At 53.6% G+C, this 16455-nt stretch overlaps 1 protein-coding gene across 1 annotated transcript in view; it reads left to right on the top strand.

Annotated features, from left to right (window-relative positions):
* Positions 1-14407: 14407 nt before the first annotated feature.
* The window catches only part of mapk8ip3 (mitogen-activated protein kinase 8 interacting protein 3), a 212030-nt gene continuing 209982 nt past the window's right edge, over positions 14408-16455 (top strand). Inside the window, 2 exon segments of the mRNA XM_072481763.1 lie at positions 14408-14700; positions 14702-14944. Of these exon segments, the coding sequence (XP_072337864.1) occupies positions 14644-14700; positions 14702-14944 (300 nt within the window). The 5' untranslated portion in view covers positions 14408-14643.

Below are 16455 nucleotides of genomic sequence, written 5' to 3'. Positions count from 1 at the left end.
GAACTGCCGTAAGGCCCTCCCCTCTACTGCCACCAGGGCTTACAACTTGTGCCTGAGTGGCCAGAATTGAGCACAATGCTGGGCCGAGCTTGGTGGGGTGGGGGGGGGGGGGTTAAATCGCTTTGACAGATGGTTCCCAGCCCAGCACAATTGCCCAGGGGAAATTGACACTTCTGGAGGGTTGGCATGGTGGCCCTGTGGTTAGCACAGCTGCCTCACGGCGCCGAGGTCCCAGGTTCGATCCCGGCTCTGGGTCACTGTCTGTGTGGAGTTTGCACATTCTCCCCGTGTTTGCGTGGGTCTCACCCCCACAACCCAAAGATGTGCAGGCTAGGTGGATTGAACAGGCTAAATTGCCCCTTATTGGGGGAAAAAAACCCACTCTGGTCAATTACCGTGGTTAAACCCTTATGTGGCAACTTCCTAGAGGGATTCCCCTGTGCATCATTGGGATACCCCCCCCCCCCAAATGTGATGCAGGGAAGCCAGGATGTTATATCCCCAGGATCTTTTTCAAAAAGCCAATCTATGATTTTCTAATGACCCCTTCTCCTCCAAGGCAAATTATCACAAATAACTTAGTAACCGTCAGAGGAAAAGCTTTCATAGAATCATAGAATCATAGAATTTACAGTGCAGAAGGAGGCCATTCGACCCATCGAGTCTGCACCGGCTCTTGGAAAGAGCACCCTACCCAAGTCCACACCTCCACCCTATCCCCATAGCCCAGTAACCCCACCCAGCACTAAGGGTAATTTTGGACACTGAGGGCAATTTATCATGGCCAATCCACCTAACCTGCACATCTTTGGCCTGTGGGAGGAAACCGGAGCACCCGGAGGAAACCCATGCACACACGGGGAGAATGTGCAGACTCCGCATAGACAGTGACCCAGCGGGGAATCGAACCTGGGACCCTGGAGCTGTGAAGCAATTGTGCTAACCACCGTGCTACCGTGCTGCCCACTTTGACCAGTCTAGCTTGGGATTGATTCCAGTTTCACAGATGCCTCAGCCCAGTGTGGTTTATACATCCTCTCAACCTAAGCTTGAGTCAAACCCCGGATCACAGAGATGGAAAGTGTCATGTGTCAATCCAATGAGTCATTTAATGGTTGCTGCATAAACTAAAGATGCATGGCATTGAGGGTAAAGTGGTAGCATGGGTAGAGGATTGGTTAACTAACAGAAAGCAGAGAGAGGGGATAAATGGGTGTTTCTCTGGTTGGCAACCTGTAACTAGTGGGGTCCCTCAAGGATCAGTGTTGGGCCCGCAGTTGTTCACAATTTACATAGATGATTTGGTGTTGGGGACCAAGTGCAATGTGTCAAAGTTTGCAGACGACACTAAGATGAGTGGTAAAGCAAAAAGGGCAGAGGATACCGGAAGTCTGCAGAAGGATTTGGATAGGTTAGGTGAATGGGCTAGGGTCTGGCAGATGGAATTCAATGTTGCCAAGTGTGAGGCTATCCATTTTGGGAGGAATAACAGCAGAATGGATTATTATTTAAACGGTAAGATGTTAAAACATGCTGCTGTGCAGAGGGACCTGGGTGTGCTGGTGCACGAGTCGCAAAAAGTTGGTGTGCAGGTGCAACAGGTGATTAAGAAGGCTAATCGAGTTTTGTCTTTCATTGCTAGAGGGATGGAGTTCAAGACTAGGGAGGTTATGCTGCAATTGTATAGGGTGTTGGTGAGGCCGCATCCGGAGTATTGTGTTCAGTTTTGGTCTCCTTACCTGAGAAAGGACATATTGGCACTGGAGGGAGTGCAGAGGAGATTCACTAGGTTGATCCCAGAGTTGAGGGGATTAGATTATGACGAGAGGTTGAGTAGACTGGGACTGTACTCATTGGAGTTTAGAAGGATGCGGGGGGATCTTATTGAAACATATAAAATTATGAAGGGAATAGATAGGATAGATGCGGGCAGGTTGTTTCCACTGATCGGGGAAAGCAGAACTAGGGGGCATAGCCTCAAAATAAGGGGAAGTAGATTTAGGACGGAGTGTAGGAGGAACTTCTTCACCCAAAGGGTTGTGAATCTCTGGAATTCCTTGCCCAGTGAAGCAGCTGAGGCTCCTTCTTTAAACGTTTTTAAGAAAAAGATAGATACCTTTCTAAGGAATAAAGGGATTCGGGGATATGGTGTACGGGCCAGAGAGTGGAGCTGAGTACACAAAGATCAGCCATGATCTCATTAAATGGCGGAGCAGGCTCGAGGGGCCAGATGGCCTACTCCTGCTCCTAGTTCTTACGTTCTTATGTAATGCTCCTTGCCTACTTTCCACCTTCATTCTCTTTTTAAAAAAAATATTTTTATTAAGGTATTTGAAATGTTTTAATAATAATATTAACAATGACATCGACATGGTCTAATAAACATTTCCACCCCCATCCCAATCTTCACACACCCCAACCATAAAACAACAATCCCCCCCCCCGGAATACTGCATCTGCTGACATTTTAATTTTCCCGAGAAAGTCGACGAACGGCCGCCACCTCCGGGTGAACCCTAACATTGACCCTCTCAAGGCAAACTTTATTTTCTCGAGACTGAGAAACCCCACCATGTCACTAACCCAGGTCTCTACACTCGGGGCGGGGGGGGGGGGGGGGGGGGGTTTGAGCCCCTCCACATTAACAAGATCCGTCTCCGGGCTACCAGGGAGGCAAAGGCCAAGATGTCAGCCTCTTTCGCCCCCTGAACTCCCGGCTCTTCCGACACTCCAAAGATCTCCACCTCTGGACTCGGCATCACCCGTGTTTTTAGTACCGTGGACATTGCCTTCGCAAAACCCTGCCAAAACCCTCTAAGTTTCGGGCATGCCCAAAACATGTGGACAAAAACTTGCTCATCCTAGGCACTGTCATGTGTGCCCGGTGGACTACCTTAAATTGTATCAGGCTAAGCCTGGTGCACGATGAGGAGGTATTAACCCTGCTTGGGGCATCTGCCCATAGATCCGCCTCTATCTCTCCTCCAAACTCGTCCTCCCACTTGCCCTTAAGCTCCTCCACCGGGGTTTCCTCCGCCTCCGAAAGCTCCTGGTAAATATCCGATACCTTCCCCTCTCCCACCCAGGTACCAGACACTACTCCATCCTGTATCCCCCTGGCCCAGCAGCGGAAAGGCCGGCACCTGCTTTCTCAGGAAGTCTCGCACCTGCAAATACCTAAACCCATTCCCTGCTGGCAATTCAAATTTATCCTCCAAGGCTTTCAAGCTGGGGAAGCTCCCGTCTATAAATTGATCCCCCATCCTTCTAATTCCTGCCCTTTGCCATCTCTGGAACCCACCATCCACCTTACCCGGTACAAACCGATGATTATTATAAATCGGGGTCCAAACCGATGCTCCCTCCACTCTCTTATATCTCCTCCATTGCCCCCAGATTCTCAGAGCCGCCACCACCACCGGACTTGTGGAGTATTGGGCCGGCGAGAATAGAGGAGGTGCCGTTATCAGTGCTCCCAAACTTGTATCTGTGCATGACGCCGCCTCCATCCACTCCCACACCGACCCCTCCCCCATTACCCACTTCCTAATCATGGCTACATTAGCAGCCCAGTAGTAATAGCAGAAGTTCGGCAGCGCCAACCCACCCTCCCCCCGACTGCGCTCCAGCAACACTTTCTTCACTCGCGGGGTTTTACCCGCCCACACAAAGCCCGAAATAACCTTTATTCACCCGCTTGAAAAAGGCCTTTGGGATGAAGCTGGGGAGGCACTGAACGACAAACAGAAATCTGGGGAGGACCGTCATTTTCACGGTCTGTACCCTCCCCGCCAGTGATAGCGGGAGCATGTCCCATCTCTTAAAGTCCCCTTCCATTTGTTCTACCAGCCGGGATAGGTTTAACTTGTGCAGTGCCTCCCATTCCCGGGCCAGCTGGATTCCCAGATACCGAAAGCTCTTTCCTACCATTCTAAGTGGCAGCGCTCTTTTGTGAGGGCCACCAAGAATCCAGCACGAGTTTCAAGGATACAAAGTAATAACATTTATTTACAATAACATATATATATATAACAGCGGCAGCAACTTCCCTTGCTGCACACTCCTTCCTGCTGGTTCCAAACTGGCCAGCTTTATTTCTGCATGGAGTTTATTAATGGTTTCTCCGCCCCCCCTCATTGGGGAATCTCATACTCCCACAGGATTGTGGGATTGTCATTAGTCCCCAGCCAATGGTAAGCAGGCAGGTTATAACACTCTCCCAGTCTCTTCTCCTGTCCTCTTGCCTGGATCGTGAACATCTCGCTTTTCCCCATGTTCAATTTATACCCTGAAAAATTGCCAAATTCCCCCAGGATTCGCATTTCTTCCCCCATCCCCTCCAACGGGTCTGAAATATACAAGAGGAGATCATCTGCGTAAAGCGAGACCTGGTGCTCCCCCCCCCCCACACCCCCCAGCCCTTTCCAGTTCCTAGAGGCTCTTAACGCCATGGCCAATGGCTCTATGGCCAGAGCAAACAGTAGCGGGGAGAGGGGGCACCCTTGCCTCGTCCCTCGGTGTAGTTTAAAATACCCCGACCTCAGCCGGTTCATACGCACACTCACTACTGGTGCCTGATAGAGCAACCACACCCAGTCAATGAAGCCCTCACCAAACCCAAACCTTCCCAGAGCCTCCCACAGGTAATTCCACTCCACCCGATCAAAAGCCTTCTCCGCATCCATCACTCCCACCACCTCCACCTTCTCTCCTTCTGAGGGCATCATAATAACATTCAAAAGCCTTCGAACATTGGCCTTGAGTTGCCTGCCCTTTACAAATCCCGTCTGGTCTTCCCCTATCACCCCCGGGACACAGTTCTCTATCCTTGTGGCCAGTATCTTAGCCAGCGGTTTGGCATCCACATTCAGTGGAGAAATCGGCCTGTATGACCCGCATTGCTCCGGATCCTTCTCCCGTTTCAGGATCAATGAAATCGAGGACTGCGACATTGTTGGGGGGGAGGACTCCCTTCTCTCTTGCTTCGTTAAATGTCCTCACCAGCAGTGGGCTCAATATCTCTGAAAACTTCTGATAGAATTCCACGGGGTAGCCGTCAGGCCCCGGGGCCTTGCCCGACTACATGCCCTCCAGCCCCTCGATTATTTCCTCAATCTCGATTGGGGCTCCCAGCCCTTCCACCAAATCCTCATCTACCCTCGGAAACCTCAACTGATCCAAAAACTGCCTCATCCCCTCCCCCCCCAGCCGGGGGTTCCGACTCATATAATTTACTATAAAAGTCCTTAAACACCTCATTCACCCCCACTGGGTCCAGGACGGTATTCGCGCCTCTACTCTTTACTTTACCTATCTCCCTGGCCGCCTCCCTTTTCCTCAGCTGGTGTGCTAACATTCTGCTTGCCTTTTCCCCATACTCATAAATCGCCCCCCTTGCTTTCCTCAACTGTTCCACCGCTTTCCCTGTGGTCAACAGCCCAAATTCCGCCTGTAACCTCCGCCGCTCCCTCAGTAGCCCCGTGTCCAGGGCGTCCGAGTATCTCCTCCACTATCCTGTCCCTCTCAGTCTGTTCCATCTTTTCTCTGTGGGCTCGTATCGAGATTAATTCCCCTCTGACCACTGCCTTCATTGCTTCCCAAACCGTCGCTGCAGAGACCTCTCCCGTATCACTTATTTCCAGGTAGTTCTGGATGGACTTGTTAACCCGCCAACAGATCACTTTGTCCGCTAGCAACCCCACATCCAGTCTCCACAGTGGGCATTGCCCTCTCTCCACACTAACCCGTAGATCCACCCAGTGTGGGGCATGATCCGACACTGCTATTGCCGGTTACTCAGTATCCACCACCTTCAGTATTAGCGCCCTGTTCAGAACAAAAAAGTTGATGCGCGAATATACCTTGTGGACATGTGAGAAAAAGGAAAACTCCTTCGCCTTTGGCCGTGCAAACCTCCATGGGTCTCCTCCCCCCATCTATTCCATAAATCCCTTCAATTCCTTTGCCATAGCCGGCCTCCTCCCTGATCTGGATTTTGACAGGTCCAATTCAGGATCAATGACTGTGTTAAAGTCTCCTCCCATAATCAGGTTATGCGACTCTAAGTCTGGGATCTTACCTAACACCCGCCTCATAAATTCCACATCTTCCCAATTCAGAGCATATATGTTCACAAGTACCAACCGCACCCCTTCCAGCTTCCCACTCACCATTATGTACCTACCCCCCTCGTCTGACACGATTCTCCCTGCCTCGAATGCCACTCGTTTGTTCATCAAGATCGCTACCCCCCTGGTCTTTGAGTCCAACCCTGAGTGGAATATTTGGCTGACCCACCCCTTCCTCAATCTTGTCTGGTCTGGAACCTTTAGGTGTGTCTCTTGTAGCATTGCCACGTCCGCCTTCAGCCCCCTCAAATGCGCAAACACGCGAGCCCTCTTACCGGCCCATTCAACCCTCTGACGTTCCATGTAATCAGCCTGGTCGGGGGGCTTCCCGCCCCACACCCCCTCCCCCCCCCCTGCCGACTAGCCATCACCCTTTTTAGGCCCGCCGCTAGCTCGCGCCCTCCACCTCCTCGGGCATTCGCCGTTCCCAATCTCCCATTTGTCCCCTAGTAACAGTTCCTCCCCTGTCAGCAAAGCAGCTCTCTCCCCTCCACCCCCCAGCAACAACACTAGAAACCCAGCCCCCCCCAAGTCAAGCTCCAGCTTAACACCTGCTCACCCCCCACTGCACTTCCGAGAGTCAGCTGACCCATTGTGACTTCATAGCGCCCACCCCTGGCTCCAAGCAGTCTGTCTCCCCATTGTTCTCTCCCCTCTCCCCCCACTTGGGCAAACATATTAAAAGCATCACATTCCACAGTAAACAAACAACAGGACAAACAGTGAAGAAACAGCCACTTTAGAAAAAAAAGACACCCAAAAACAGAACCAGCCCCAAATACCACCCCCCTCTAACCAGCTCCCTGCAAGACAAAGTTACCTTTAGCATCCAAACAGCCCCTTATTACACATAACACAACTTATACTTATACAGCCCAGCACAGCAAATCATCACCACAGTACTTCTCCAAGGCTTCAGTGTCTTTTAATTCGCCTCCAGCCTCTTTTCTTTAATAAAGGTCCATACTTCGTCTGGTGTTTCGAAGTAGAAGTCCCGTTCCTCATGTGTGACCCACAGATGGGCTGGGTAGAGCACCCCAAACTTCACCCCCTTCTTAAAGAGGGCCGTTTTTGCCCGATTAAACTCAGCTCGCCTCTTGGCCAAATCTCCGCCCAGGTCCTGATAAATGCGCAGCTCACAATTCTCCTATTTGCTGCTCCGTTCATTCTTGGCCCACGGCAGAACGCGTTCCTTGTCCAGGAATCGGTGAAAGCGTACCACCATCGCCTTCGGCGGCTCGTTCGCCCGGGGCTTCTTTGCGAGGGCTCTGTGCGCTCCATCCACTTCCAGGGGCTGAGGGAACGCCTCAGCCCCCATCAACTTCGCCAATATGTCCGTCACATAAGCCCTCGCGTCCGATCCGTCACTGCCTTCAGGGAGGCCGACAATTCTAAGATTCTGCCTCCTGGACCTGTTCTCCAGGTCCTCCAGCTTCTCCTACATTCTTCTCTGGCGGTCATTCATCATCCCCACCTTGGTCTCCAGCACCTTGTACACTCCTTGTGCTCAGACACTTTTTTCTCCACCTCCTGGATCGCTCTCCCGTGGGTCTCTTGATTCTGCACAACTTGATCAATCGAAGCCTTAATCGGGTCCAGTGTGTCCTTCTTCAGCTTGACGAAGCAATCTTCGGAAAACTCCACCAGCTGCCCCGTCGACCACTGTGCCGTCTCCCCGCAGCCCTTGCTCTCCGCCATGCTTGCCCGCGTTGCCGGCTCTGCTCGCGTCTTCCTTATAGGACTTTGTCTTCTCACACGGCCACTTCTGGCCCAATTCTCCATACACCGGAGGGGGGTTTCTCCTCACTGTCTCACTCTTCACTGATTTATCCCATAAAATCTGGGAAAAAACGGGGGAAAAAGGTCCGAAAGCCCGTCACAGGCGGGAGCTATCAAATGTGCGACCTACTCCTCCATGGCCGCCACCGGAAGTCCCTCTCCACCTGGAGCTGGTTTAGCACTGGGCTAAATAGCTGGCTTTTAAAGTAGTCCAAGGCAGGCCGGGAGCATGTTTCAATTCCCGTTCCAGCCTCCCCGAACAGGTGCCGGAATGTGGTGACTAGGGGCTTTTCACAGTAACCTCATTTGAAGCCTACTTGTGACAATAAGCTTTCTGGCCTTTGTTTCTGTGAGAAAATTGAATCAGGAAGGCACCCACTCCAGGTTGTCCATGCTAACACGCCTGCCAGAAGTGATACACGCTGTGCTGCCAATCCTTCTTAGGATTCAAACTAACCCTTCTTAGTACACTCTGTTAGGGCTCTGTTAGGGGCAGCACCGTGGCGCAGTGGTTTGCACTGCTGTCTCGCGGCACCGAGGTCCCAGGTTCAATCCCGGCTCTGGGTCACTGTCCATGTGGAGTTTGCACATTCTCCCCGTGTCTGCGTGGGTTTCACCCCCACAACCCAAAGATGAGCAGGGTAGGTGGACTGGCCACGCTAAATTGCCCCTTAATTGGAAAAAATGAATTGGGTACACTAAATTTAAAAAAAAGGGCTCTGTTAAGGAAACTTGCCCGTTTATTGCTCAATTCCAATAATTGAAAAGCTTACATGCACTCCTAAAATCTCTTCCTCCATTTTCACAGGTGGATAATAAGCGGATGCGTCAATATCTATCACTTTCCTTCTCAAATGCCACTTGGCATATATTCCTTAAAACTGCTAATCTTCTCCTCATTTGTTCTACCTACTTGCAAGTGAAATTAGTTCACATTGACAACCAGGAGCTGACCTTCGGAGGGATTATATCCCTACCTTGAACCTCCCCATAGGGTATGAGGGGTCAGCTGTGGGACATGATGGGGTTGGTGTCGAACTATTGTTGCCAGACTCGTTAGTGAAACCCCACAAACAAAACCTTCCAACGCTCCTCTGTCCCTACTCTCAAAATGCTCAATTCTGCTACCCTCCTGCCTATTCACCAGAGCAGCAGGGGGCAGAGGGTGCTGGAGATGCTGACTGTAAGGGGAGATAGCAGCAGCAGCAGCTGGAAATAGATTTATTTCCTAGGTCAATTGTGGTCATGTCAATGAGGAAGAGAATTAAGAGAAGCAAGACACTCAGGAGTTCCTGTCAATGATCCCGCCGCACTTTGTTCCGTATCAGCCCACTCCAATTTACCACCTGCAGAACTTTCTTCTCTGAGGTATCAGCTCAGATATTTTAAAATAGTGGCAGGATCGGACAGAGTCATCATGGAATTACGAAAGGGAAATCGTACTGGACAAATCTACTGGAATTCTTCGCGGATGTAACTAGTAGAGTTGATGAGGGGTGTAATGACTGTAGGAATTTCAGATATATTGCATTACATGTAATTGATGCAGAAAGGGTTAAAAGCCTGGGCTAGTGTGTGTGACTGCTGTGGTCATGTTTCGAAAAATCCTTGTTTGAAAGGCAGCTAGACGTTTTGGAGACAGAGTTGCAATTAAAGCATCGTAAAAGTAAGATCATAATTCATTCCAGCCATGGATATTGTTTGCTGAAGTTGGGCTAATGGACTTTTGTTTATATTAAGCGGGTTCCCTGGGAAGTAGATAATTAGAGACATTTTGTTAGTTTTAGTAAGATGATGTAGTTAATAGGAGGAACCCAGGGGTTATTGTAGTCAGTATGGGTTTTAGATTGGGATGTGAGACAAGAAGCTGTGCTCTTAATACAGTTCAGTTAAAGATCTATCTGTGAATGGAACTGGCGTTTCTGGAAACACTGGCATATTAACCAGTAGTTTGACTCAGGCAAGAATCAGCAGCTGGTTCCTGAAGGATCTCTTTCTCAAAGAGGTTTATCCAAGGCATCTCTTTACAGAAAGTATGCCTGAATCAGCTAACCGTATTTAAAAGTGGATATTTAAACGTGGATTGTGACCTGAGATGGCTTTTGTTTGAGTGGAAATAAAGATAGATTGTTTCATTGTATTGGTAGGCATTGTTTAACTGGTAATTGAAAGCTATTTGTTTTTATGCTGTTATAGTTAGTAATACTGTGGTAGTAATAAAGTTTGTTTTAATATACCATATCCCTATCTGCACATGGAATCATTCCTGGAGTGTAGTATCCTTTCCTCACAATCTTACAAATCAAATAAAATATTGGGGTTTCTGTTTGGTATCTGAGAAACTGTTGGGGTCTGGCCCAGGATCGTGATGGGGGAGCCAGTGGATATGGTTTATTTCAACTTTCGGAAGGCTTTTGACAAAGTCCCACATAAGAGATTAGCGTGTAAAATTAAAGCGCAGGTAATTGGGGGGAGTGTAATTAAAAAAAATATTTTATATAAATTTACAGTACCTAATTTTTTTTAGGACCCCAGCTATTCTCAATGTATATTAGTGATTTAGATGAGGGAACTAAATGTAATGTCTCCAAATTTGCAGATGACACAAAGCTGGGTGGGAGGGTGAGCTGTGAGGAGGACACAGAGATGCTTCAGTGTGATTTGGACAAGTTGAGTGAGTGGGCAAATGCATGGCAGATGCAGTATAATGTGGATAAACGTGAGGTTATCCACTTTGGTAGAAAAAACAGGAAGGCAGATTATTATTTGAATGGCTATAGATTGAGAGAGGGAAATGTGCAATGAATTCTGGGTGCCCTCCTTCACCAGTCACTGAAAGTAAGCATGATAGTCCAACAGGCGATGAAGAAGGCAAACGGTATGTTGGCCTTCATTGCGAGAGGATTCAATTACAGGAGCAGGGATGTCTTGCTGCAACTATACAGGACCTTGGTGAGGCCACACCTGGAATATTGTGTGCAGTTGTGGTCCCCTTATCTGGGACAGGATGTTCTTGCTCTAGAGGGAGTGCAGAGAAGGTTTACCGGACTGATTCCTGGGATGGTGGGACTTGCATATGACGAGAGAATAAACCGGTTAGAATTATATTCGCTGGAGTTTAGAAGAATGAGGGGGACTTATAAAAGTCTAACAGGACTAGACAGGCTAGATACAGGATGTTACCAATGGCAGGGGAGGCCAGAACCAGGGGTCACAGTCTAAGGATACGAGGTAGACCATTTAGGACTGAGATGAGGAGAAATTTCTTCACCCAGAGTGGCAAGCCTGCGGAATTCACGACCACACAAAACAGGTAAGGCAAAAACACTATGTTTTCAAGAAGGATTTAGATATATCTCTTGGGGATAAAGGGATCAAAGTATATGGGGGAACGTGGGAATAGGTTAATCAGTTGGATGATCACCATGATCGTAATGAATGGCGGAGCAGGCTCGAAGACCTGGATAGTCTACTCCTGTAACTATTTTCTCCGTTTCATCTGGGGCATTAGAATGCATCCGACTTCTAATTTACGACACAGAATCAGGCCATTTAGTTCAATGTTAATGTTCGACATGAACCTCCTCCCATTGAATTTCAGTGAAGAGAGGTAAGTTACAGGGCAGGGGAGGGAGGTTACCTGGTTGAAATGGAGAGGGAGGGAAGGATGTTGCATTAGCGATCAGTTGGTTGCCGCGGAGATTGCAGTTTGCTGGTTTCGGTTTTTGGATTGCAGTAGGGCTTGCTGATTGCAACATGCAGTGGGGGTTGCAGTTTGCTGGGTGCAGTGGGGGTTGCAGTTGTGTGGTTGCAGTGGGGGGGGGGGTGACACTTTGCTGGATTGAGTTTTCTGATTGCAGTGGGGGTTACAGTTTTCAGGTTGCAGTGGGGAAGCAGTGTTCTGGTTGCAGTGGGGGGGATCGTTGCAGTTTTCTGGTTGCTGTGTGGGGAGGGGGGATTGTTGCAGTTGTCTGGTTGCAGTGTGGGGGGATCGTTGCAGTTTTCTGGTTGCAGTGTGTGGAGGGGGAATTGTTGCAATTTTTCTGGTTGCAGTGTGGGGGGATTGTTGCAGTTTTCTGGTTGCATGTGTGGGAGGGGGGATTGTTGCAGGTTTCTGTTGCAGTGCAGTGTGGGGGAGGGATTGTTGCAGTGTTTCTGTTGGCAGTGGGGGAGATCATTGCAGTTTTCTGGTTGCAGTGTGGGGGGGGAATGTTGCAGTTTTCTGGTTGCAGTGGGGGGATCGTTGCAGTTTCCTGGTTGCAATGTGGGGGGGGATTGTTGCAGTTTTCTGGTAGCAGCGTGGGATGGGGGGATAGTTGCAGTTTCTGGTTGCAGTGTGGGGGAGGGGGATTGTTGCAGTTTCTGGTTGCAGTGGAGGGGGGGGATTATTGCAGTTTCTGGTTGCAGTGTGGGGGGGGGGATTGTTGCAGTTTTTTGGTTGCAGTGTGGGGGGATTGTTGCAGGTTTCTGGTTTCAGTGTGGGGTGCATTGTTGCAGTTTTCTGGTGGTGCAGGGAGGATGTTGTTTCTGGTTGCAGTGTGGGGGGGGGATTGTTGCAGTTTCTGGTTGCAGTGTGGGGGGGATTGTTGCAGTTTCTGGTTGCAGTGGGGGGATCGTTGCAGTTTCTGGTTGCAGTGTGGGGGGGATTGTTGCAGTTTCTGGTTGCAATGTGGGGGGGGGGATTGTTGCAGTTTCTGGTTGCAGTGTGGGGGGGGATTGTTGCAGTTTCTGGTTGCAGTGTGGGGGGGATTGTTGCAGTTTCTTGGTTGCAGTGTGGGGGGATTGTTGCAGTTTCTGGTAGCAGCGTGGGGAGGGGGGATTGTTGCAGTTTTCTGGTTGCTGTGTGGGGAGGGGGGGGATTGTTGCAGTTTTCTGGTTGCAGTGTTGTGGGATCGTTGCAGTTTTCTGGTTGCAGTGTGTGGAGGGGGAATTGTTGCAATTTTTCTGGTTGCAGTGTGGGGGGGAATTGTTGCAGTTTCCTGGTTGCAGTGGGGGGGGATTGTTGCAGTTTTCTGGTTGCAGTGGGGGAGATCATTGCAGTTTTCTGGTTGCAGTGTGGGGGGGATTGTTGCAGTTTTCTGGTTGCTGTGTGGGGGGAGGGGGGGGATTGTTGCAGTTTCTGGTTGCAGTGTGGGGGGATCGTTGCAGTTTTCTGGTTGCAGTGTGGGGGGGATCGTTGCAGTTTTCTGGTTGCAGTGTGGGGAGGGGGAATTGTTGCAGTTTTTTGGTTGCAGTGGGGGGGGATTGTTGCAGTTTTCTGGTTGCAGTGTGGGGGGATTGTTGCAGTTTTCTGGTTGCAGTGTGGGAGGGGGGATTGTTGCAGTTTTTTGGTTGCAGTGGGGGGGGGGGGATTGTTGCAGTTTTCTGGTTGCAGTGTGGGGAGGGGGGATTGTTGCAGTTTTTCTGGTTGCAGTGGGGGGGGTTGTTGCAGTTTTCTGGTTGCAGTGTGGGAGGGGGGGATTGTTGCAGTTTTCTGGTTGCAGTGGGGAGGGATCATTGCAGTTTTCTGGTTGCAGTGTGGGGGGGGGGGATTGTTGCAGTTTTCTGGTTGCAGTGGGGGGGGAATTGTTGCAGTTTTCTGGTTGCAGTGGGGGGATCGTTGCAGTTTCCTGGTTGCAATGTGGGGGGGGATTGTTGCAGTTTCTGGTAGCAGCGTGGGGAGGGGGGATTGTTGCAGTTTCTGGTTGCAGTGTGGGGAGGGGGGATTGTTGCAGTTTCTGGTTGCAGTGGGGGGGGGATTATTGCAGTTTCTGGTTGCAGTGTGGGGGGGGATTGTTGCAGTTTTTTGGTTGCAGTGTGGGGGGATTGTTGCAGTTTTTCAGGTGGCAGTGAGGGAGGAATTGTTGCAGTTTCTGGTTGCAGTGTGGGGGGATTGTTGCAGTTTCTGGTTGCAGTGTGGGGGGGGGATTGTTGCAGTTTCTGGTTGCGAGAGGGGATTGTTGCTGTTTCTGGTTGCAGTGTGGGGGTGGGTTTGTTGCAGTTTCCGGTTGCAGTGTGAGGGGGATTTTTGCAGTTTCTGGTTGCAGTGGGGGGGGGGGGGGGTTGTTGCAGTTTCTGGTTGGGGGGGGGGATTGTTGCAGTTTCTGGTTGGGGGGGGATTGTTGCAGTTTCTGGTTGCAGTTGGGGGGGGGAGATTATTGCAGTTTCTGGTTGCAGTGTGAGGGGGATTGTTGCAGTTTCTGGTTGCAGTGTGGGGGGGGGATTGTTGCAGTTTCTGGTTGCAGTGTGAGGGGGATTGTTGCAGTTTCTGGTTGCAGTGTGGGGGGGGATTGTTGCAGTTTCTGGTTGGGGGGGATTGTTGCAGTTTCTGGTTGCAGTGGGGGGGGGATTGTTGCAGTTTCTGGTAGCAGTGTGGGGGGGGGATTGTTGCAGTTTCTGGTTGCAGTGGGGGGGGGGGGGGGGAGGATTGTTGCAGTTTCTGGTTGCAGTGGGGGGGGGGGGGAGGATTGTTGCAGTTTCTGGTTGCAATCTTTCCCACAATGCAGACAGTCTGTCCTGACGTCAAATGACAGCAGCCTGAGCTTGGAGAATTGTGGATAGAGGGAGAGTGAGATAGAGAGATAGAGGAGAGAGAGGCTATTGTGTACAGCCCGGGAGCTCCCTGCCTCCCTGTGCCCGGGGCTGGTGTGTGTGCCCGGGGCTGGGCGCTGCCCGGGACTGGTGTGTGCGCCCGGGGCTGGTGTGTGTGCCCGGGGCTGGTGTGTGTGCCCGGGGCTGGGCGCTGCCCGCCGCCGGGATGATGGAGCTGGATGATGGGGTGGTTTACCAGGATGACTGCTCGGTGTCCGTCATGGTCGGAGCGGGTCTCCGGCCTCGCCAACAGCATCTACCGCGAGTTCGAGCGGCTGATCCACAAGTACGAGGAGGAGGCGGTGAAGGAGCTGATGCCGCTGGTGGTGAACGTGCTGGAGAACCTGGACTCGGTCTTCACCGAGAACCAGGAGCACCAGGTGGAGCTGGAGCTGCTGCGGGAGGACAACGAGCAGCTGCTCACCCAGTACGAGAGGGAGAAGTCCCTCCGCAAGCAGGCGGAGGAGGTGAGTGAGTGAGGGGAGGCTGAGGGGGGGGGTGTGAGGGAAGGGGGGGGGGGTGTGTGAGGGGGGGGGGGGGGTGTGTGAGGGGGGGGGGGGGTGAGGGGAAGGGGGGGGTGTGTGAGGGAAGGGGGGGGGGTGAGGGAAGGGGGGGGGGTGTGAGGGAAGGGGGGGGGGGTGTGAGGGAAGGGGGGGGGGTGTGTGAGGGAAGGGGGGGGGGGGTGTGAGGGAAGGGGGGGGGGGGGTGTGAGGGAGGGGGGGGGGGTGTGAGGGAAGGGGGGGGGGTGTGTGAGGGAAGGGGGGGGGTGTGTGAGGGGAAGGGGGGGGGTGTGTGAGGGAAGGGGGGGGTGTGTGAGGGAAGGGGGGGTGTGTGAGGGAAGGGGGGTGAGGGGGGGGGTGAGGGAGGGGGGGGTGAGGGAGGGGGGGGGTGAGGGGAGGGGGGGAGGGGGGGGGAGAGGGTGAGGGGGGGGGGAGAGGGTGGGGGGGGGGGAGGGGGGGGGGGTGGGGGGGGGGGGAGGGTGGGGGGGGGGGGAGGGGGGGGGGTGGGGGGTGGGGGAGAGGGTGGGGGGGGGGGAGGGGGGGGGGTGGGGGGGAGGTGGGGGGGAGAGGGGGGGGGTGGGGGGGGAGAGGGGGGGGGTGGGGGGGGGTGGGGGGGAGAGGGGTGGGGGGGGGGAGGGGGGGGGGGTGGGGGGGAGAGGGGGGGGGGGGGGGGGAGGGGGGGGTGGGGGGGAGAGGGGGGGGGGTGGGGGGGAGAGGGGGGGGGGTGGGGGGGAGAGGGTGGGGGGGGGGAGGTGGGGGGGAGAGGGGGGGGGTGGGGGGGAGAGGGTGGGGGGGGGGGGAGGGGGGGGGGGTGGGGGGGGAGGGGGGGGGGTGGGGGGAGAGGGGGGGGGTGGGGGGGGAGGAGGGGGGGGGGTGGGGGGGGTGGGGGGGAGAGGGGGGGGGGTGGGGGGGGGGGTGGGGGGGAGAGGGGGGGGGTGGGGGGGGAGGGAGGGGGGGGGGGTGGGGGGGGGGTGGGGGGGGAGGAGGGGGGGGGGTGGGGGGGGGGGTGGGGGGGGAGAGGGGGGGGGGTGGGGGGGAGAGGGGGGGGGTGGGGGGGGGGTGGGGGGGAGAGGGGGGGGGGGTGGGGGGGAGAGGGGGGGGTGGGGGGAGAGGGGGGGTGTGTGGGGGTGAGGGAGGGGGGGGATGGGTGGGGGGGGGTGTGTGAGGGGAGGCTGAGGGGGGGGGTGTGAGGGGGAGGCTGAGGGGGGGCTTTGAGGGGGGTGTGTGAGGGGGGGTGTGAGGGGGGTGTGAGGAGGAGGCTGAGGGGGGGGTGAGGGGAGGCTGAGGGGGGGTGAGGAGAGGCTGAGGGGGGGGGGTGAGGGGGGGGGTGAGGGGGGGTGAGGGAGGGGGGGTGAGGGGGGGGTGAGGGGAGGGGGGGGGTGAGGGGAGGGGGGGGTGAGGGGAGGGGGGGGTGAGGGGAGGGGGGAGGGGGGGGTGAGGGGAGGAGGGGGTGAGGGGAGGGGGGAGGGGGGGTGAGG

This window comes from Scyliorhinus torazame, chromosome 17 (assembly GCF_047496885.1).
Source record: "Scyliorhinus torazame isolate Kashiwa2021f chromosome 17, sScyTor2.1, whole genome shotgun sequence".
In the NCBI taxonomy this organism is placed as follows: domain Eukaryota; kingdom Metazoa; phylum Chordata; class Chondrichthyes; order Carcharhiniformes; family Scyliorhinidae; genus Scyliorhinus; species Scyliorhinus torazame.
This window is presented reverse-complemented; position numbering and strand designations above follow the sequence as displayed.